Raw genomic sequence first — 21640 nt, 5'->3', positions numbered from 1 at the left:
TTAATATAATCAAGGCTGTATCACATTCGGCCGTGATTGGGAGTCCCATAGGGCGGCGCACAATTGGCCCAGCGTTGTCCGAGTTTTGCCAGGGTAGGCCGTCATTGTAAATAAGAATGTGTTCTTAACTGACTTGACTAGTTAAATTAAGGATACATCCAAAAATACATTTAAAAAATAAATTATTATTGAATTTATGTAACACATGAAGCTCATCTGCATTTCCTGCGGTACAGCAAAATTCTCAGCAACAAAAGAGTGGTCAAATTAAAATCCAACATCTGTAGTTGTCATTTACCTGGAGCCAAAATGTCCTCATTCATGTACTCTGAAACTTCTGAAAGCTTTTTCTCATATGTCTAACAAGGTGTTTTTGTCATGTTTCCTTCTTTTCTCACACCAGAGCGTGAACAAGCCCAAAGACTGGTACAGAAGCATGTTCAGGCAGATCCACAAGAAGCCAGAAGGTATGACTTCTCCTCCCTCTCACCTTCTCTCACACACACTCACTCACACCAGCCCAGACAGAGAATTCCTTTCTATCAATGTCAGCCTCCAGAGAGCTGATCCAGAAGGCAGATTATTCCAGGGACAGGAGAACTCTCAAGATGTTATGATATCTATACCAAATCATTCCAACTTATCTACAGTATCTCCACATATCTAGCACCATCCTAAATGTATTCCTTCATACCAGTCCTTATATCCAGTTGTATATCAGTAGTCTATTTCTGGTTATGTGTCTGCTTGGTGGTATTGACAGGCAGCACTCAGGTCCTCAGAGTGACAGGACAGGAATGACCAGGATGGAGTTTATTAAAACTGTTTCTCAGGTGTCACCACTCTCCAGGCAGTTGGCTTTTAACCCACTACAGGTTTCACAGCCACTGATCCCTCCTGAGAGCAGTGTCTACTGCGCTGGTTCATTGTGCCATAGGCACCAACCTGATTACTGTGCAGGTGATGGATTCCTTTGGCAGAGTACAGAAAATATTTGCATTAGTCACATATCAGAATTGCATTGGAATGTCACTAGGGCCCGATTCTGACTTAGGAAATTACGCCTTTCGTAGGCACGCCTTTCAGCCCTTCGCAGTCGTTGATATTCAGACATACCTTATGAAGGTGCGTAACGGGCTTTGCAGGTGTGGTTACCTTGCGCCGCTGAATAAATGTAATTGAACCGGTGAGACCCCTCCCACTAGCTGGCCAACAGATTTTCTCATTGAGTTTTCATTCAATTGGGTTTTCAGTGCATTTTAAGCCATCCCTTTAAATACGGTGTACATTTAATTAGAATTTTGTCAACAGACTAGAATACATCGAGAGAACGGGTTCAGAAAATGGGGGTCAATGAAAGAAATCCAAATTTATGCATATTCGTCTCCGTTTCAACACCAACTGTTAGATAAAAAAATATCTGATCTTGTAGATTATATAGGCACATTTTGGGGTTAGGAAAGTATGGAATAATTTTAAAAAATGGTTTGGAGAGCCTTTACACACAAAATATATTGATGAATCAAATATACAGTGGTTTGATTCCTTCTGAAAATTGCCATATTCCATTCTTTGACCCATGGTAATGTTAGAAGATTTTTATTTTATTTTGTATTTATTTCACCTTTATTTAACCAGGTAGACTAGTTGAGAACAAGTTCTCATTTAAAATGGTGACCTGGCCCAGATAAAGCAAAGTAGTGTGACACAGACAACAACACAGAGTTTCACATGGAATAAACAATAAACAATAAACAAGCCAATAACACAATAAACAAGTCAATGACACAGTAGAAAAAAAAGTCTATATACAGTGTGTGCAAAAGGCATGAGGAGGTAGGCAAAAAATAGGCCATAGGAGCGAATAATTACAATTTAGCAGATTAACACTGGAGTGATAAATGAGCAGATGATGATGTGCAAGTAGAGAAACTGGTGTGCAAAAGAGCAGAAAAGTACATAAAAACAGTATGGGGGTGAAGTAGGTAGATTGGGTGGGCTATTTACAGATGGACTAAGTGGACTAAGCGATCGGTTAGCTGCTCAGATAGCAGATGGTTGAAGTTGGCGAGGGAAATAAAAGTCTCGAACTTCAGCGATTTTTGCAATTCGCTCCATTCACTGGCAGCAGAGAACTGGAAGGAAAGGCGGCCAAATGAGGTGTTGGCTTTGGGGATGATCAGTGAGATATACCTTCTGGAACGTGTGCTACAGGTGGGTGTTTGTTATCGTGACCAGTGAACTGAGATTTACCTAGCATAGACTTATAGATGACCTGGAGCCAGTGGGTCTGGCGACAAATATGTAGCGAGGGCCAGCCGACTAGAGCATACAGGTTTCAGTGGTGGGTGGTATAAGGTGATTTGTTGACAAAACGGATGGCACTGTGATAGACTGCATCCAGTTTGCTGAGTAGAGTATTGGAAGCTATTATGTAGATGACATCGCCGAAGTCGAGGATCGGTAGGATAGTTTGATGAGTTTGGTGGCGTGAGTGAAGGAGGCTTTGTTGCAAAATGGGAACCGATTCTAGATTTGATTTTGGATTGGAGATGTTTAATATGAGTCTGGAAGGAGAGTTTACAGTCTAACCAGACACCTAGGTATTTATAGTTGTCCACATATTCTAGGTCGGAACCATCCAGGGTGGTGATGCTAGTCGGGTGGGCAGGTGTGGGCAGATTGAATAACAATTCAATTAGCATATATATATATATATATTTATATATTTATATATATATATAGAGAAAAGTGCATAAAAAGGGAATAACGTTCCATTTACGTGAGCTTAACTTGAGACGGAATTCGGAATCAGGGCCCTACTGAATAGAATATTCACTATATATACAAAAGTACATGAACATGCCTTAACATTTGTGGATTTGGCAATTCCAGCACACAGCCATGCAGACAAACATTGGCAGTAGAACGGCCTTACTGAAGAGCTCAGTGACTTTCATTGTGGCACTGTCATAGGATGCCACCTTTCCAACAAGTCAGTTCGTCAAATTTCTGCCCTGCTAGAGCTGCCCCGGTCAAATGTACATGCTGTTATTGTGAAATGGAAACATCTAGGTGCAACAACAGCTCAGCCGTGAAGTGGTAGGCCACACAAGCTCACAGATTGGGACCGCTGAGTGCTGAAGCGTGTAGCGCATAAAATTGTTTGCAACACAGTTGCAACACTCACTCATGCTACCTCAAATGTCAGCACATGAACTGATCGTCGGGAGCTTCATGAAATGGGTTTCCATGGCCGAGCAGCCGCATGCAAGCCTAAGATCACCATGCGCAATGCCAAGCATCGGCTGGAGCTGTGTAAAGTCAACATTGGACTCTGGAGCAGTGGAAACGTGTTCTCTGGAGTGATGAATCACGCTTTACCATCTGGCAGTCTGACAGACGAATCTGGGTTTGACGGATGTCAGGAGAACGGCCCGAATGCATAGTGCCAACTGTAAAGTTTGGTGGAGGAGGAATAATGGTCTGGGGCTGTTTGTCATGGTTCAGGCTAGGCCCCTTAGTTGGGGTGAGTGTACTATTTATGATTAATGTTCTCTAAATCCCTCTAACTCTGCTATCTTTACCCGTTTGTTAGAAACTGACGAGGACTCTGAGCGATGGTCTGCTGAACGTGAGTAAAGTGGAAATAACATAGCCATGTTCTGGGGTGTAACTTATCTACTCTGTCAGATGGCCAGTCTTTGCTAACACTAATTTTTACTGATCCTCAGGGAGCCGGGCCCTTGCTGCTGACTCAGCCGGTGGGCAGCAGACTCAGACCCATATGGACAATTACGGAGCCCTCCCTGACTGGTGAGACTGGGAGAGACTGATGGGACTGAATAGGACTGGGAGATTCCACGTTCAACCTCCTCATTTAAACCAACAGTAGAGCTCATGTTGAGAATGTTAGAACGTATTTGTTTCTGTTACTGTATAACCATGACCAAGTTCACAGCATATCAGAAGCATGTGGTCAGTCATTGTGAAACACCCAGTTCGTGCTACTTCACTCAACATGGTAATTGGGTGAATGGTATAAGTGTGAATTCCAAACCCCGACCCAAGACAAGGAGTGTGGGGAGAGACAAAAACAAGTGCCAGGTAGACACGTTTGGATCTGTTCCTACAGGCATTGACAATGAAACCATGATTAAGTTGTGTTGTGTGTGTGTGTGTGTGTGTGTGTGTGTGTGTGTGTGTGTGTGTGTGTGTGTGTGTGTGTGTGTGTGTGTGTGTGTGTGTGTGTGCGTGCGTGCATGTGTGTTCGTGCATGCATGTTGTTGGGGATTGTGTTTCAGGAGTGAGCTGGGGGTTGAAGATAAGCTTTCAGACCGATGGGGGGAGCCACCACAACCCAGGAGCATATTTGATTTTGAGCCTGGACAGAGCACCACCTCAGAGGTCCACAGCCAGGTTAGGCCTTACCCTCCTTTACCAGGGTGCTTAACATTTAGCAATACCACACATTTTAATATAGGTGGTACTTGGATTGAACATATTTGTTTGTATTTAAAGGTTGCACTGTGGCAAATAATTCCTGATTTTAAAGCAACGTGTTTTTCATTGAGGTTTTCAAAAGATTTGTGGCTTAGCTTCAGAACTATTTTTGAGAGTTTTTCTTTGTACTGTATTTGTTAGTGTGGAGTGGGCTGCCTACAATAGCTGCCCGTGGTGGCAAACACCCTATCCCTTTCTTATTAGGATTAGTTTGTGTCAATACCCTGGAATGCTTCTCAGCTAAAAGCATCTCACGCCAGGTAATCAGGAAGTTGTTAATGCGATCATTGCTACAATGGCAAACCCACACCAGCTGTGTTCTGGCTTTCTTCTTCATTTCGAGATCATAATTTGTAGAACAAACAAAAGAACATGAATACAGTGTTTGTTAACCATGAACTGCCATAAACTACTGGATGGTCAACAGTGTATGTATTGCTGTCTCTGATGCATGTGTTCCCTTGGAAATGTATCTAACATTTCTGCCCTTACTAAAATGAGTAAGTGACTCGGAACTACCCATGAGTGTGTGTGTGTGTGTGTGTGTGTGTGTGTGTGTGTGTGCGTGCGCATGCATGAGGCCCTTTGAATACTGTATGTCTGTCTGTTAAAATACTCTGAGTGATTTAGAGAGGAGTGTGTTTGTCTCTGGGCTGACGTTTTGAATGGCTCCAGATCTGGTGCAAATTGAGCCTGGCGTCTCACAGCGGGAAGAAAACAAATACAGGGCCCAGGCGTCTTGTGATACTGATTATGCCTGTTAACCTCTTGTGGTGCGTAATGTTTCACAGTATAAAGGCATATTTCATTTACTCTGAGGGTCATCACCAGACTTGCTCTAGAATAGGTAGAAGTTGTCCCTCGCCAACTGATACAGGGTCAGATGTGTTTAATACCCCTAATGGTTAAGGATTGGAGGTATTGTAATATGATCCTAGATCTGTGGTTAGGTACAGCTTCTATCTCCAGCAACTCCTCTCCTCAGTTCAGGCCAGCCTGTGTACAGAGAATCACACATTTACAGAGGACAGACCAAATCAAGTGCTGAACTCCTGAGTAGTGATATCATTGCCTGTGATTGTAGTGATGACTACTGACTGAGAGAATACTTTGGCTTTCACAGGAACTCACTCTGCCAAGGTATTTCAAGGAACATGAAAAAGGGGTTGGGAGTTGAAGGTTTCTTAAGTTTATACCCTTTTAAAGTAGTGTAGCAATTATTTCTAGTGTAAGGTACTGGAACATATGTCTTCTTAAAGGCCCAGTGCAGTCAAAATCCAGTTTGCCTGTGTTTTGCATTGGCTGATGACACTGAATTTTTGGGGAAAAAAATGTGATCTATGTTATTTCCTGATAGTTGCTGGTACAATCTACACAGGACCTTCTAATCAGCAGGTTTGGGCTGGAGTTTCTGGCTTGCCTGGTAAATTGGTAAATAAACCAATAACAAAGACAGTTACAAACCTGCCAATAACAGGTAGTTTTTAGTTTTCATTCCCCACTCCCAGACAGTCCTAGCAAAATTATTGCTTGAGAAATAGCTTTTTGTCAATTTTATTGGAAAACTAGTATGGTAAGGTATTTAAAAACCCAGTGCAGTCAATAATGTGATTTTCCTGTGTTTTATATATATTTCCACCATTTAAGGTTGGAATAATACTGTGAAATTGTGAAAATAATGATCATGTATTTTTAGTGTAAGAGCTGTTTGAAAAGACCACCTGAAATTTCAGCCTGTTTCCATTGGAGTTTTGGCCTGCCTGGTGACATGGACCTTTAATTGTTACCCCAAAATGATTTGATATTGATATAAAAATGTCTGCATTGAGCCTTTAATGAGGGAATGAGTTCGGTTTCATCTGACTGTTGAATTATTTATGTGGATGTAGAGTTAATGAAGTGAATCAGATTGACTGACTATAAAGTAGTCTACAGGAACGCACTTCTGTGTTTGGCTGGATTACATAAAAAACACAGGTTTTGTATGTATCCCAAACTATGATCATGCTTTACTGTAAATCAAACTGCGGGGTTTTTTAAGTGGGAGAACTTGAACAATTGGAGGCTGACTAAATACTTTTTTGCCCCACTGTATATGACCAACTCTCAGGTCTCCCTGTCTGACTGTGTGCTCAGAGTCTATATGTTTGTGTTTCCCAGCCTCAGAGTCAGCCAGCCCAGAAGCCCCAGCAGCCTCCCATACAGCTGGCCCAGCAGCCTCCGATACAGCTGGCCCAGCACAGACCCACAGAGAAACCCTGGTCCCCCATAGAGAAGCCGTCTAAGCCATCCGCTTTCGAGGTGAGTGCTCACAGTGATATGATAGTTGTCATAACCTCCACCATGATGGCCAAAGGCAGTGATTGTTTTAATGAGCTAGCAAAGAAAAAGGAAAAGTTAGCATGGACAGATTGAATCATGCCAGGAGCATGAAAGTATGGGGCCACCATGAGTTACTGTATTTAGTTGGATATTTGATTGATTGATTCCTTCCAACCACCATGCTGCGTTGACCAGGAGTCTCTGCTCTCTGAGCTGAGCTGTTTTGAGGCTGAGCTGGACTCGGACATCCAGGGCCTGGAGAGGAGGCTTTCCCAGAAGAAGCAGACGCGGCGAGGCCGGGGTGAGGTACTGAGGCCCCCCTTGTGACTCTGCTGAAGCAACCCTCCTCCCTGCTACCCTGCCTGTAACCCTCTCCTCACTCTCACACTCCTCTAGAAATACACTGAGAGGAGGTCAGGTTGCTTGCATGGATAATGTCAATACCATACCTCCCTGTTATCTCCCCATCTCCCCCTCCTGTGAGGACTGTTTGAAAGACAGACAGGCCTGCATGCCAACCCCGACACTGCCCTGTGACCCTGCTACCCCCAGGACCTGCTTGCCTTGCACTTGGATGTGTCTGCCTCAAATCACACGCCCACAAATCTAAACCCCCCACAAATCTAAATCAGACTGCAAATCCAACACGCATTTGTTATATTTTTCGCTTCCTCGCGCTTTCTGTAGAAAAAGAGGTTCAATTCAATGAAGGACTTAACTGTTTGCAACACTGTATGCCTTGTATGCTTTTAATGCTGAATTGAAGGATTTCATTTCACTCTTCAAAAGTTGATGCTGATTCTCTTCACAACCTTAATTTGCACCTCGTCTAATCAGCTGTATGTGGTTGTATGCTGCCAGTCCTCAATCAAAGATGCCACAGAAAGATACTGTTACCAACTTTGTCATTGTATTCAATGGAGTGTAGGACCCAGGGGAGTTCTCTCTCCCTCTGGCTCATTTGGGAGTGGTCACCACCTCTGCTCTGTCTGAGTAGCTGGGAGATTTCCTCCAAAAGAGAACAGCCTTCAATGTGATCTCTGCTTCCAGGGTGCCAGGAATGCTGATCCAGGAACTTCTGCAGGGACAGGGACAACACAGGACAACAGGTGAGTAATGGGACAGCGTTGTTGCTTTGTCTGTTGGTGTGATTGTACATACAATGGTTTTATCCCTTCAGTAAAACTATGTCTCAAGTTGTACAGGGTAGGTCATTGGGTGTAGCTGTATCACTTTTCTGATGTTGAGAAATATGTACAGGAATTGTTGTCGATACAGGAAACAGTTATTATACTGTTCATTGTTGTATCCTGCTACTATAGTTGCGTCCCCAAAACCATGTCAACGTCAACTGATTCACGCGCCATTATTTAATTTGCTCTGACAAATCTGTTCATGACAGGGGATTTACTCAGCAAATCTTTAGCATTTTTTCAAATCATTGGGGCTTCCTTATCCAGACAATATTTTGTTTTGGACAAAGATCAAATCTGGCAGTTGGTCTCACTGACATGAATTGTGCTTTGTTTTTAGACCATAAAGTTTTTTTTTACAACTTTATTGTCCCACAGAGGCTACAGATGCACTATTGACCCGTGTGCATCATTTCTGACTCAATATACCACTTGAGTAGAAAATCCACATGTTGTTTCTACAAGATTCATGTATGTCAATGGTATTGAGACTATTGCTCCCCAGGCATGTGTCTGTGCACTGGCAGGTTGGTCATTGAAGAGTCTAGCTAGACTGCGGCTTGATGACCAGTGCAGAGAGATGAAGCAAGTCTAAGCCATAATTCAAATTATTACAGTCAATGCATTTGTGCAGGCATGTGAAATAACCGCCCGACAGTAACAATGTAACATGTTTTTTAAAAGATAATGCAATTCAAAAGCTTGTGACTTTCTAAAGATATTCTCCAAAATGATCCCAGATTGTGCGGTTAGTGTGCAGCATGAAGCCAGTGTGAACTGCAGAGGGAGGTAACACTAGGACATGCCAGGTTAATGGTTGAGCCCCAGTCTGGCTGGGGGCCACATACCAGACCTCCTCTGAGCCCAACTCCCACGTTCTTAATCCAGTTACACATTTCTTCATCCACTATGGATACATGCACCTGTCCATCACACTACTCTTGCAATAAGTTACAGTCTTTACAGTCGTTGGTTCCCTATCAGTTAGAAATGAGAACGTAGCAAAGTAAAGTTAGTCTTGCTGCCTAGTAGACACTCTTATAGAATACTTAATAGTTGAGCTATATACATTTTTAACAAATTGAAGTTCAGTTAATTTCTTGCCTACTGTGTAATACATTCTTGGACAGATCTCTCCTAGTTGTTGTTTGCTAAACTGAGCTCGTGTTTTGGCCAAGCGACCTTCTTCCTACCTCGAGACCTCAGAGTCCGGTTACTGAGCAGGTTGCTAAGGAGATGTAAAATGGAAACATACAACAGTAAGAATATGGCAGGTTTTTACGGCTTCCTGTTGTCCAGGCCTCCTGTTTGGCTGCAGGCGGACACAGCCAGCTGCCAGACTCTGACTGGATCAACAGGCAGGTGTGATGCCTTTCTGTGACTGTGTTTATCTGGTTCAGACACAGCCAGCTGCCAGACTCTGACTGGATCAACAGGCAGGTGTGATGCCTTTCTGTGACTGTGTTTATCTGGTTCAGACACAGCCAGCTGCCAGACTCTGACTGGATCAACAGGCAGGTGTGATGCCTTTCTGTGACTGTGTTTATCTGGTTCAGACACAGCCAGCTGCCAGACTCTGACTGGATCAACAGGCAGGTGTGATACCTTTCTGTGACTGTGTTTATCTGGTTCAGACACAGCCAGCTGCCAGACTCTGACTGGATCAACAGGCAGGTGTGATGCCTTTCTGTGACTGTGTTTATCTGGTTCAGACAGCCAGCCAGCTGCCAGACTCTGACTGGATCAGACAGGCAGGTGTGATGCCTTTCTGTGACTGTGTTTATCTGGTTCAGACACAGCCAGCTGCCAGACTCTGACTGGATCAACAGGCAGGTGTGATGCCTTTCTGTGACTGTGTTTATCTGGTTCAGACACAGCCAGCTGCCACTCTGCTGCAGGCAGGTGTGACTCTGACTGGATCAAGCCAGCTGCCAGACTCTGTGTCAACAGGATGCCTTTCTGTGACTGTGTTTATCTGGTTCAGACACAGCCAGCTGCCAGACTCTGACTGGATCAACAGGCAGGTGTGATGCCTTTCTGTGACTGTGTTTATCTGGTTCAGACACAGCCAGCTGCCAGACACTGACTGGATCAACAGGCAGGTGTGATGCCTTTCTGTGACTGTGTTTATCTGGTTCAGACAGTGGACAGCTGTTTACTGATCCAATGCACTTTCTCAGATACATGTTTGTTTAATAATGATACTGATTTGCTCATGCTGCTATGTCTTTTAACTTCACATTTATTGGAGAACCCTGCATGATGTTTCCCTGTCATTTCCACACGGTAATAAAGTCAGTGACTATGATGATGACTATAAGTTCTCCAAAGGCAGAAGGTCCCCAGAGTAATTTCCTCTCTCTCCTGTCTCCTCTCTCTCAATTTTGTCATCTGTTTCAACTTTGTTTATAACTTTATATGCAAACCAGCAGCTGTGGCCAGAGGCCAAATCTGCATGACAAATGTATATACTACTGCACACAGTACCCTGTCCTTATACAGTGTGGCGCTCCACCATGTGGGCTGTTAATGTTGGGAAACATCTAATTGACTGGAGTTTGTGGGAGCATACAGTCATATAGTAAACCTGTTCTCTTTTCCTGTCATTTTTTCCAGCTCTTTGACTGGAGCAAAGCAACCTCTCCATCCTCCCATTGTCCCCACAACAGCTGTTTCTCAGAGGGCAGACCCTAGTCCCACACATGGTAAGGCTATGTAGGAGTTGATCCTGGATCCAATCCATACATGAAAACCTTTATTCAGAAAGAGTGGTGCTAAGGCTAGGCCACTCAACATGCAGTCTCCGTAAAATGGCCCAGTAAAGACTAGTAACAGTAGGTTATGTATAATACTGCTGTGTACTTGAATGCTGTATTTGGAATTGATTCATTTTAATAGTGACTAATGTTTCAAATCTAATCTGTGATACTTCCATGGAAAAACAGCCTCTACTAATGGAATACAGTAATTCAATATGGGACTACTGTTGAAGTCTGTGATTCCTTGTCATTTCCTGCAGACTTTCCTGATCTGTCTGAATGAATTTGATATAAAACTGATCTGGATTAGTGAGAGGAGAGGTTTCTTACTTTTAGCATGGAAAGAGCTGTAGTGTATGGGTGGGGAGGTAGCACAGAAAATAGGGACTGCTGGCCGGAAACCTTGATTATAGATCAGCTTTATCCAACTGTTTTTCTTGGAGATGAGTCTGAGAACCAGCCCAAAGGTTTGGCTTCTTTAGAAGAACATACATTGAACTGGAGAGGGTTCATTCAATGTTTACATACCTTCCCACCGACTTGATATAATTACTCTTAAAGCATCAAAAGCTGGATTGGGGGGCTATACAATTTCCTGATGAACCTTGTGATTCTGCTCCACTCTTTTGACCCGTGTCTTGTTTCCTCACTCATCTGTTGCTGTCCACGTCTCCATGCTGTTCTACAATAGAACGCCTCTCCCCTGCACCTGAAGTCATGGAGTTCCCACCCAAAAGACAGGAGAAGCAGGTAGATGTCTTTATCCTTCTTGGTGTTGGGATATGCAATTACTATACATATCTTTGTATACTGTACACAATGTGAAAACATTTAGAAAATGTATCTATGCTCTTTGAGGAGTGAGGTTCATCGGAAGGTTTTGGTGCTTTATGTATTGTGGTCTGAAAATAATCTGTATATATGAACATATTGTTTTGTTTTCTTTTAGCTGCCCTGATTAAGATCTTGCTATAACTATCAACAACTGCAAGCTGGAACAGGCCTGTGCCCTTGTGAGAAGCAGACTTTCACATCTCGCCAATAAACTTTTTTTGTGTTTGTTTGTGCAGATGAAAGCAGCAAGAGCCAAGTTCAATTTCCAGGCTCAGTCCCCCAAGTGAGTTATAATTCCTGCTGATCGGCTGCAAACCATTCCCTCTCACATGTCCGTTTAACTGTATTGTCAGTGAAAAGAAACACACTCAATGTAATTATATCACATTTAGGCCAGTCAAACCTAATTTGACCAAACCGGTTTTCTCAGAAAGCCCAATAATGTTAATATCGAGTTAGTAAAGCTGAGCTCTTCAATTAATCTAATGCATGTCCCTCGAGCCACAGTCTGACTTTTATCCTCCTCTTCCTAGGGAACTGTCTCTACAGAAGGGAGACATTGTTTACATCCTCAGGCAGGTAGACGCCAACTGGTTTGAAGGAGAGCATCATGGGAGAGCCGGTATCTTCCCCACAACCTATGTGGAGGTGGGTGTGCATCCAACTAACCTCTGAGTGTCGATTTATGTGATGCGCTCCACATGTCATTCTGAACCTCACTCATTTCCGCCCCAGATTGTCCCTCCTACAGAGAAGCCCACACCCATCAAGTCTCCCACCATCCAGGTGCTGGATTACGGACAGGCAGTGGCTCTGTTCACCTTCAATGCAGACCTGCCTGTTGAGCTGTCCTTCCGTAAAGTGAGCATCCTACTATGTAGTCTATCTTTAACACCCTAATACCTGCATTAAATCCTGAAGAAAGCCAGCCTGGAATCAATGCAGGACATGTTCATAAAAAGGCTGCAAGTAAAAACACAGGGACAGGACAATGACACACCCCCTCCACAGCACAGTACTGCAACACATTACTGCCTTTCAGTGTTTTGTTTTTTATCATGTGTTGGTCATTGTTGCGTGTCCTGTCATTGTCTGTCATTGATGATGCATGTTGTGATAAAACAATTTCCCAAATTGGGATTAATAATGTATTACTCATCTTTAGCTTTAGGATGTTGACTGTCCTTTTAGAATATTTTAATCATTCAAAGTATTCCTTCTCTACTGTGTCTCTCTCACACTGCCTGTGTTTCCTTCTTTATGGTTGATACACGGCTGTATTCAGAATTACATAGATAGTGACAATTACCTGAGGTTTGAATGTATTACGTGAGTTATGGAACTTTTGTCCTGAACCATGATGTCCCTGCTCCTCTATCTCAGGGCGAGGTGATCAGTGTAACCAGGCGTGTGGATGACAGGTGGTTGGAGGGCCGGGTACCAGGGACTACCAGGAGTGGCATCTTCCCCACCAACTATGTCCAGGTTAACAAGTTGCCCCGCACCAAATCATCCTCTGACGACTACCCAGTTTGCCCCATGTCACCCACATCCCCAGAGCCAATGAGTCCAGGGCGTCCTCTACACTCACCCTGCTCTCCTTTGACCCGCTCGCCTCGGAGTCTGACCCCCTCCTCCCGCAGCCCTGAACCAGGATTTTCCCCCCTGAAGCCGTCCTCACCCATATCCCATGGGACAGTAGCTTCCCATTCACGTTCATCCCTCCAGCCCTCACTATCTAAAGAAGCACCCAATCACTGGCCACACCCCACTTCTGGGCCTGCCTCCCCCACCCCCCAGAGCAACCACTGGGGAGGAGCACAACCGGCTTTGCACAACTCCATTGGCAGAGCTGATTCACCGTCCAATCAGATGTCCCCATCTGCCCACAGGGGAGGAGCAGCCCCGAACAACATCCCCAAAACAAAAACAACCAACAATGCTGGCTCAACAGTAGTGCACCGCCAACCGTGAGTCAAATGTTTTTGCCAATGAAAATGTGATTTTATGTAATGTAATTGAGGTACTGTTTATCTAATTTTTCACTGCCACAGTCTACTCACCTTGCCAAAAATCAAATCCCACACCCTGGTCTGTGCTCTCACTCAGATACAAAGCAGTTTACAACTACAACCCACAGAACAGAGATGAGCTGGAACTGAGAGAGGGGGACATCGTACAAGTGATGGAGAAGTGTGATGATGGCTGGTTTGTAGGTAAGACATTTACACAAGACTTGAAAGGGGCAATCTGCAGTAGCTACATCTATTTTTGGACTTTAAATTAATGATATGTACCCATTGATTCTTGAAGAATGTAACTTATAAATGCCTCATGAGCTTAGTTCAACTATCATACCCATCAGCACCCAAAATATAAGCTTGTTTCACACAAATGTTTGTAAACAAACTAACATGTAAACAAACACTATATAGCCTCAAAACATGGTTAAAACGATGTTTATTTCATGGATGGTCTGTCCTTGCATCCATAGCTCTGTCTATGAATTTTAGAGTGCTTACATTTCTCCAGCCCCGCCCCTCAGCTTTTTAGCGGAATGTGGTGGGGAGGACACTTTGTTATTGTTTCGGCAGCGGATTGCCACTTTTAAATTAAGTCAAATTAAATACAAGTGTGCCCCCTATCTGGCAGCAAATGCTATTACAAGTATTACTTATGTAGTCAGATGAACGGACCAGGGTTGTATGGTTGGCTGTATGATGTAAAGTAGGAGAGAACAGTCTTTTGGTTTACAATGTGCTCTGCTCTTTCCTTAGGTACGTCAGAAAGGACACATGCCTTTGGGACTTTCCCAGGGAACTATGTCACACCAGTGTAACTGCTTCACTCTACCTGTCCACTCCACAACCACATGGACTGTAGTGGACACATGACTATTAGATCAACCAGCACATCAGATCATTCCAGCAGCCATATGACCAACCCCTTACCCCAACACCCACTGTCACCAACCTGGTTTAGTCAGGTCTGCATGTTCACATCAGCCAGTGACCACAGCTGTTGACCAGTGTGCAGCTAGTCTGGAGGTAGGAACACTGTGTGGTTTGACACCTCACCCCCAGCATGTGGTCCATCACTGAATAGTCTTGGAGTGATTTTCACACACTGCTTGAATGGATATAATGAATGCTGATTATACTGTTCCAGGTACAGTATAAAGAAATAACTTTGTCCTCATTGACCAAAACTCAAATTACATTCCTCCAGTACAGTTCAGCTACTTCTATGGAGTGTTCGGCTTAGCATGCACCTGCTGCACTTTGTCACTCAAGTGCCATCACAGACACAAATGCCTGAGAATGTTATGGTCTCTATAAAGTAGACAGAATGAATGTTGCCTTTTAAATGTCTTCCTACACTTTGATTTCAGATCAATAAATGCGTCCTGGGTGTGTCCGAGGCTACAGCAATGATATGACCGTCCAATATACACGAATGGATCACTTACTTTATTATTCGAAACAATGGCATAAAATATTTGTTGCTTGGTTACAAAATAGTTCTGCTGACTCTCCATTTGTTCAAGATTGTTTGCTCTGCTGCATAGAGTACTAATACAATCAAGGCAACGTCTTCATGTCCTTCAGTGTGTTATTGTTCGCTACTTACATCTTTAATTAATCTCACATGTAATGATTCAGCCAGCCCTTTGTGCAGCTTGTATTTCTGTTGGGAACAGAGGTGTTGAGTGTTAGTGGAAGTTGAATGTGATGGTGGAGAAGAGGAATGTTGACGTTAACCCCCAAGTGAATGCAATACAGAATGTCTTGACAGAGCAGAAGTGGAGCTACACCAATTGTATCAATTCAGTGGAACTACTGACATTTTTAGACCATGACCTAAGGGATAGCAAAGAAATGCCATTGCTTCACTTTGGAGCACAGATCTTTTCTGAAACGAATCCTGCTTGTCAACTACAACATCAAAACCCACAATGGTGTTCAAACATTTCAGAAAGAAAGGCGTGAACAGTAAAATGGACCAGGAGATTGATTCCTTAGGCTACTGTACATTTGATTTGGTAGCTCAATTCTACTGCAAACTGTGTTTGTTTACTACTGTTTCTATTAATCTGTCGCTTAAAAAAAATGAACCAATTTGCTTTGACATACAGTATACATTAAAACAGCGAATCGGAGGTCTGCATACAAGTGTAACCAATGGCAAATATAAGTTTAAGTCAATACGAAGCAACTAAACCCCAAACCCCTATCATGATGTTGCCAAATGAAATGTTTCTCTGCTTTGTTCATTAACGGTATTGTCAAAATGCAACATACATTTTCTAGCCACAACATATGATTGTACAGGGTTTTAACCATGTCAGATTAAACGTAATATATTTCATTTAATACCAACCAATGTTCTTCAATATCTATGATACACATACATTATGTAATTCAAATAAACCATATAAAGTGATAAAACGGTTTTGATGTTTGACTCGAATTGATTCCCGAGCGGTTTGACGTTTGTGAAGTAGCTTGGCCAGTGCTCTCCGGTCCTGTCACTGGAGAACTACACTCTTGAAGCTGTTCACTCCAACCTGATTCGTTTTATCAACCAGCTAATTATTAGATTCAGCTGCACTAGATTAGGGTTGGAGTGAAAACCAATAGAACAGTAGCTCTACAGGAACAGGGTTGGAGAGCCCTGAGCTAGGCCTACCTTTAGCCTACCTCTATTTCCTTCATAAATATGAGTTTACAGTTTGTTTCTGCTCTCTGAAAAGACAGATTTCACACAAATGTGTAGGCCTGTTCTAGGATGATTATTTTATTCCAAAATGTGATCATGAGCACCGAGACAACCATCAGCACACGTGACTATAGCTAGCGCTCCATTTCCTCTTCTTACAAAGTGGTCGTGTTCCCTGCTCAGGAGTTACGTGCGTCAACCAATGGGTGCCACGTCATCGACAGTGCTGCCGGGCACCAGATTGTTATAACATACGATGTGATGAACTGATACCTAAAATTCCTATCAAGGCGTTGTAAGATCTGGCATGGGTCAGCAATGTCTGATGAGAGAAACACGACCATCACGTGCTTAGCTGATACGTAAAATGCCTACCCAGGTGTTATTAGATCCGGCATCCATAAGCAATGGCTGGGTGAAGGAACGAGACTGCTATCTCATGTTGCTAAATACAGTTGGACATGATCTAGTTTTTTGCAGCGTTTATTTCCGTTAATGTGTATGCAGTTGATTTCATGTTGCATTGATTTTGCAATTGCAAATGGCCGTTAAGAAAAGCAAATGCTTGGACAGGGACTCATGTCTGAGCAGACTGCGTTTTGGCAACATATTCATGTCTCAGCCATGTCGCCTAGCTCGTTAGTCCTACAGAAAATTGCTAGAGATAATTTCCCTGCCAAAATGAATTGGCAGTGTCTGCGGATACGACTTTTCTGAACCCTTCTTCCAGACAGTTTAAGGTCCCGAAGCTTCTGCGCATGTGCGGGACTTTCTACTTTAAACACAGTCTCAGTTCCATGGGGATATGCATTTAGATCTTCTTGAGTCATAGTGTTGTTTCAAGTAGCCTACAGTGTTGTTTTGAATATGTGTTATTGGTCACATACACATGGTTAGCAGATGTTATTGTGAGTGTAGTGAAATGCAGTGCAGCAATATCTAACAAGTAATATCTAAAAAAATCCACAACAAATACGTAATACACACAAATCTAAGTAAGGAATGGAATAAGAATATATAAATATGTGGATGAGCAATGTCAGAGAGGCATAGGCTAAGATGCAATAGATAGTATAGAATACAGTGTATACATATGAGATGAGTAATGCAAGATATGTAAACATTATTAATGTGGCATTATTAAAGTGACTAGTGTTCTATTTATTAAAGTGGCCAATGATTTCAAGTCAGTATTCAGGCAGCAGCCTCTCTGTGCTAGTGAGGGCTGTTTAACAGTCTGATGCCTTGAGATAGAAGCTGCTTTTCAGTCTCTCAGTCCCAGCTTTGATGCATCTGTACTGACCTCGCCTCCTGGATGGTAGCGGGGTGAACAGGTAGTGGCTCGGGTGGTTGTTGTCCTTGATCTTTTTGGCCTTCCTGTGACATCGGGTGCTGTAGGTGTCCTGGAGGGCAGGTAATTTGCCCACGGTGATGTATTGTGCAGACCGCACCACCCTCTGGAGAGCCCTGCGGTTGTGGGTGGTGTAGTTGCAGTACCAGGCAGTTTGTGAGGGTTTTAGGTGCCAAGCCAAATTTCACTGTTGCACCTTCTTCACCACACTGTCTGTGTGGGTGGACCTGACAATTTGTCAGTGATATGTACGCCGAAGATCTTAAAACTTTCCCCCTTCTCCACTGCTGTCCTGTCGATGTGGATAGGGGGGTGCTCCCTCTGCTGTTTCCTGAAGTCCATGATCATCTCCTTTGTTTCGTTGAGTGAGAGGTTATTTTCATGACACCACACTCCGAGAGCCTTCACCTCCTCCCTGTAGGCTGTCTCGTCGTTGTTGGTAATCAAGCCTACTACTGTTTGGTCGTCTGCAAACTTGATGATTGAGTTGGAGGTGTGCATGGTCATGCAGTCAAAGGTGAACAGGGAGTACAGGAGGGGGCTGAGCACACACTTGTGGGGCCCCAGTGATGAGCATCGGCAAAGTGGAGATGTTGTTTCCTACCTTCACCACCAGGGGTGGCTCGTCAAGAAGTCCAGGATCCCCATTGCACAGGGCGGGGTTGAGACCCAGGGGCTCAAGCTAAATGATGAGCTTGGAGGGTACTATGGTGTTGAATGTTGAGCTATTGTCAATGAACAGCATTCTTACATAGGTATTCCTCTTGTCCAGATGGGATAGGGCAGTGTGCAGTGTGATGGCGATTGCATCATTTGTGGACCTATTGGGGCGGTAAGCAACTTGAAGTGGGTCTAGGGTGACAGGTAAGGTGGAGGTGACATGATCCTTGACTAGTCTCTCAAAGCACTTCATGATGACAGAAGTGAGTGCTACAGGGCGATAGTAATTTAGTTCAGTTACCTTTGCGTTCTTGGGTACAGGAACAACGGTGGCCAACTTTGGCCAGCAGACTGGGATATGCAGAGACTGAATACACCAGTCAGCTGGTCTGCGCATGCTCTGAGGACGTGGCTAGGGATGCCATCTGGGCCTGCAGCCTTGCGAGGGTTAACACGTTTAAATGTCTTACTCACGTTGGCCACGGAGAGGGAGAGCCCGCAGTCCTTGGTGGCGGGTCACAAACATCCTAAAATCTCATAATATTTTTTTCCCCTTCATACAGTGACGTTATACTATGCTATTATATTCAGTTCTGTTATGTAGAATAGGCTTACTATCATTATGGGAACTTGTAGACATTGATTAATTTTTCATCTAACTTTATTAAATTATGCACCAATCACCAGAGTAGACTGTAAACTAAAGTAGAGAATCCTGCACATGAGCAGTAGCTTCGGGACCTTTAGCTGTTGGGAAGAGGGGTCCAGAAAAGTGGGATCTGCAACCACTCTGAAAGTAATTTCATTAACCATTACAGTAGGCGGCTCAAGAAAAGCGTTCAAGACACAGTAGAATGGGACCTTAAGTACTTACACAAATTAGTAACATATTGTACAAATGCACTTACAAATTCTAAACATATTGTACAAATTGGAATTCGTAACATGTCATGCAAATTACTTTTACTCTTATTTTTATTTTTATGACACACTCAAGAACCTCCAGACGCTAACCAGCTAACTAGCTACAAGCTAGTTAGTCATTGTTAGTTTTTTAAAAACCTGGATAACACTCGCCAGCCCAGCCCCCCTGCCCATCCACCGCTGCCTGGACACTGATCTCTTGGCTACATAGCTGACGCACGCTGGACTGTCCATTAATCACGGTACTCCTTTCTGCTTGTTTGTCTTACCTGTCGGCCCCGTTGCCTAGTCAACGCCATTTTACCTGCTGTTTGTTGTGCTAGCGGATTAGCCTCGCCTACTGTTTTTAGCTAGCTTTCCAAATTCAACACCTGTGATTACTGTATGCCTCGCTGTATGTCTCTCTCAGATGTCAATATGCCTTGTATACTGTTGTTCAGGTTAGTTATCATTGTTTTAGTTCACAATGGAGCTCCTAGACCCACTCTGCATACCCCTGTTACCTCCTTTGTCCCACCTCCCACACATGCGGTGACCTCACCCATTACAACCAGCATGTCCAGAGATACAACCTCTCTCATCATCACCCAGTGCCTGGGCCTACCTCCGCTGTACCCGCACCCCACCATACCCCTGTCTGCGCATTATGCCCTGAATATATTCTACCATGCCCAGAAACCTGCTCCTCTTATCCTCTGCCCCCAACGCTCTAGGCGACCAGTTTTGATAGCCTTTAGCCGCACCCTCATACTACTCCTTCTCTGTTCCGCGGGTGATGTGGAGGTAAACCCAGGCCCTGCATGTCCCCAGGTACCCTCATTTGTTGACTTCTGTGATCGAAAAAGCCTTGGTTTTATGCATGTCAACATCAGAAGCCTCCTCCCTAAGTTTGTTTTACTCACTGCTTTAGCACACTCTGCTAACCCTGATGTCCTTGCCGTGTCTGAATCCTGGCTCAGGAAGGCCACCAAAAATTCAGAGATTTCCATACCCAACTATAACATCTTCCGTCAAGATAGAACTACCAAAGGGGCGGAGTTGCAGTCTACTGCAGAGATAGCCTGCAAAGTAATGTCATACTTTCCAGGTCCATACCCAAACAGTTCGAACTACTAATTTTGAAAATTACCCTCTCCAGAAATAAGTCTCCCACTGTTGCCGCCTGCTACCGACCACCCTCAGCTCCCAGCTGTGCCCTGGACACCATTTGTGAATTGATCGCCCCCATCTAGCTTCAGAGTTTGTTCTGTTAGGTGACCTAAACTGGGATATGCTTAACACCCCGGCAGTCCTACAATGTAAGCTAGATGCCCTCAATCTCACTCAAATCATCAAGGAACCCACCAGGTACAACCCTAACTCTGTAAACAAGGGCACCCTCATAGACGTCATCCTGACCAACTGGCCCTCCAAATACACCTCCGCTGTCTTCAACCAGGATCTCAGCGATCACTGCCTCATTGCCTGTATCCGCCACGGAGCCGCAGTCAAACGACCACCCTCATCACTGTCAAACGCTCCCTAAAACACTTCTGTGAGCAGGCCTTTCTAATCGACCTGGCCCGGGTATCCTGGAAGGACATTGACCTCATCCCGTCAGTTGAGGATGCCTGGTCATTCTTTAAAAGTAACTTCCTCACCATTTTAGATAAGCATGCTCCGTTCAAAAAATGCAGAACCAAGAACAGATACAGCCCTTGGTTCACTCCAGACCTGACTGACCTCGACCAGCACAAAAACATCCTGTGGCGGACTGCAATAGCATCGAATAGCCCCGTGATATGCAACTGTTCAGGGAAGTCAGGAACCAATACACGCAGTCAGTCAGGAAAGCTAAGGCCAGCTTCTTCAGGCAGAAGTTTGCATCCTGTAGCTCCAACTCCAAAAGTTCTGGGACACTGTGAAGTCCATGGAGAACAAGAGCACCTCCTCCCAGCTGCCCACTGCACTGAGGCTAGGTAACACGGTCTCCACCGATAAATCCACGATTATCGAAAGCTTCAATAAGCACTTCTCAACGGCTGGCCATGCCTTCCGCCTGGCTACTCCAACCTCGGCCAACAGCTCCGCCCCCCGCAGCTCCTCGCCCAAGCCTCTCCAGGTTCTCCTTTACCCAAATCCAGATAGCAGATGTTCTGAAAGAGCTGCAAAACCTAGACCCGTACAAATCAGCTGGGCTTGACAATCTGGACCCTCTATTTCTGAAACTATCTGCCGCCATTGTCGCAACCCCTATTACCAGCCTGTTCAACCTCTCTTTCATATCGTCTGAGATCCCCAAGGATTGAAAGCTGCCGCAGTCATCCCCCTCTTCAAAGGGGAGACACCCTGGACCCAAACTGCTATAGACCTATATCCATCCTGCCCTGCCTATC

General features: G+C 44.2%; 1 protein-coding gene across 6 annotated transcripts in view; it reads left to right on the top strand.

Annotated features, from left to right (window-relative positions):
- The window catches only part of LOC115140040 (vinexin-like), a 38634-nt gene extending 22572 nt beyond the window's left edge, over positions 1-16062 (top strand). For 3 of the 6 annotated variants that reach the window (XM_029678067.2, XM_029678070.2, XM_029678066.2), the window contains exons 6-20: positions 404-467; positions 3599-3634; positions 3735-3816; positions 4305-4419; positions 6664-6804; positions 7021-7131; positions 7876-7934; positions 10635-10723; positions 11469-11527; positions 11848-11894; positions 12145-12259; positions 12347-12472; positions 12995-13581; positions 13721-13827; positions 14389-16062. In XM_029678067.2, the coding sequence (XP_029533927.2) occupies positions 404-467; positions 3599-3634; positions 3735-3816; positions 4305-4419; positions 6664-6804; positions 7021-7131; positions 7876-7934; positions 10635-10723; positions 11469-11527; positions 11848-11894; positions 12145-12259; positions 12347-12472; positions 12995-13581; positions 13721-13827; positions 14389-14450 (1800 nt within the window). In that variant the 3' untranslated portion in view covers positions 14451-16062. The remainder of the gene's footprint in view (positions 1-403; positions 468-3598; positions 3635-3734; positions 3817-4304; positions 4420-6663; positions 6805-7020; positions 7132-7875; positions 7935-10634; positions 10724-11468; positions 11528-11847; positions 11895-12144; positions 12260-12346; positions 12473-12994; positions 13582-13720; positions 13828-14388) is intronic. The other 3 variants (XR_003865188.2, XM_029678071.2, XM_029678072.2) reach the window with 3 other exon arrangements.
- The last annotated feature ends 5578 nt before the right edge of the window (positions 16063-21640 follow it).

This window comes from Oncorhynchus nerka, linkage group LG13 (genome assembly GCF_034236695.1).
Source record: "Oncorhynchus nerka isolate Pitt River linkage group LG13, Oner_Uvic_2.0, whole genome shotgun sequence".
NCBI classification, from domain to species: Eukaryota; Metazoa; Chordata; class Actinopteri; order Salmoniformes; family Salmonidae; genus Oncorhynchus; species Oncorhynchus nerka.
The sequence above is the reverse complement of the archived record's forward strand: the minus strand, read 5'-3'. Positions and strand labels throughout refer to the sequence as shown.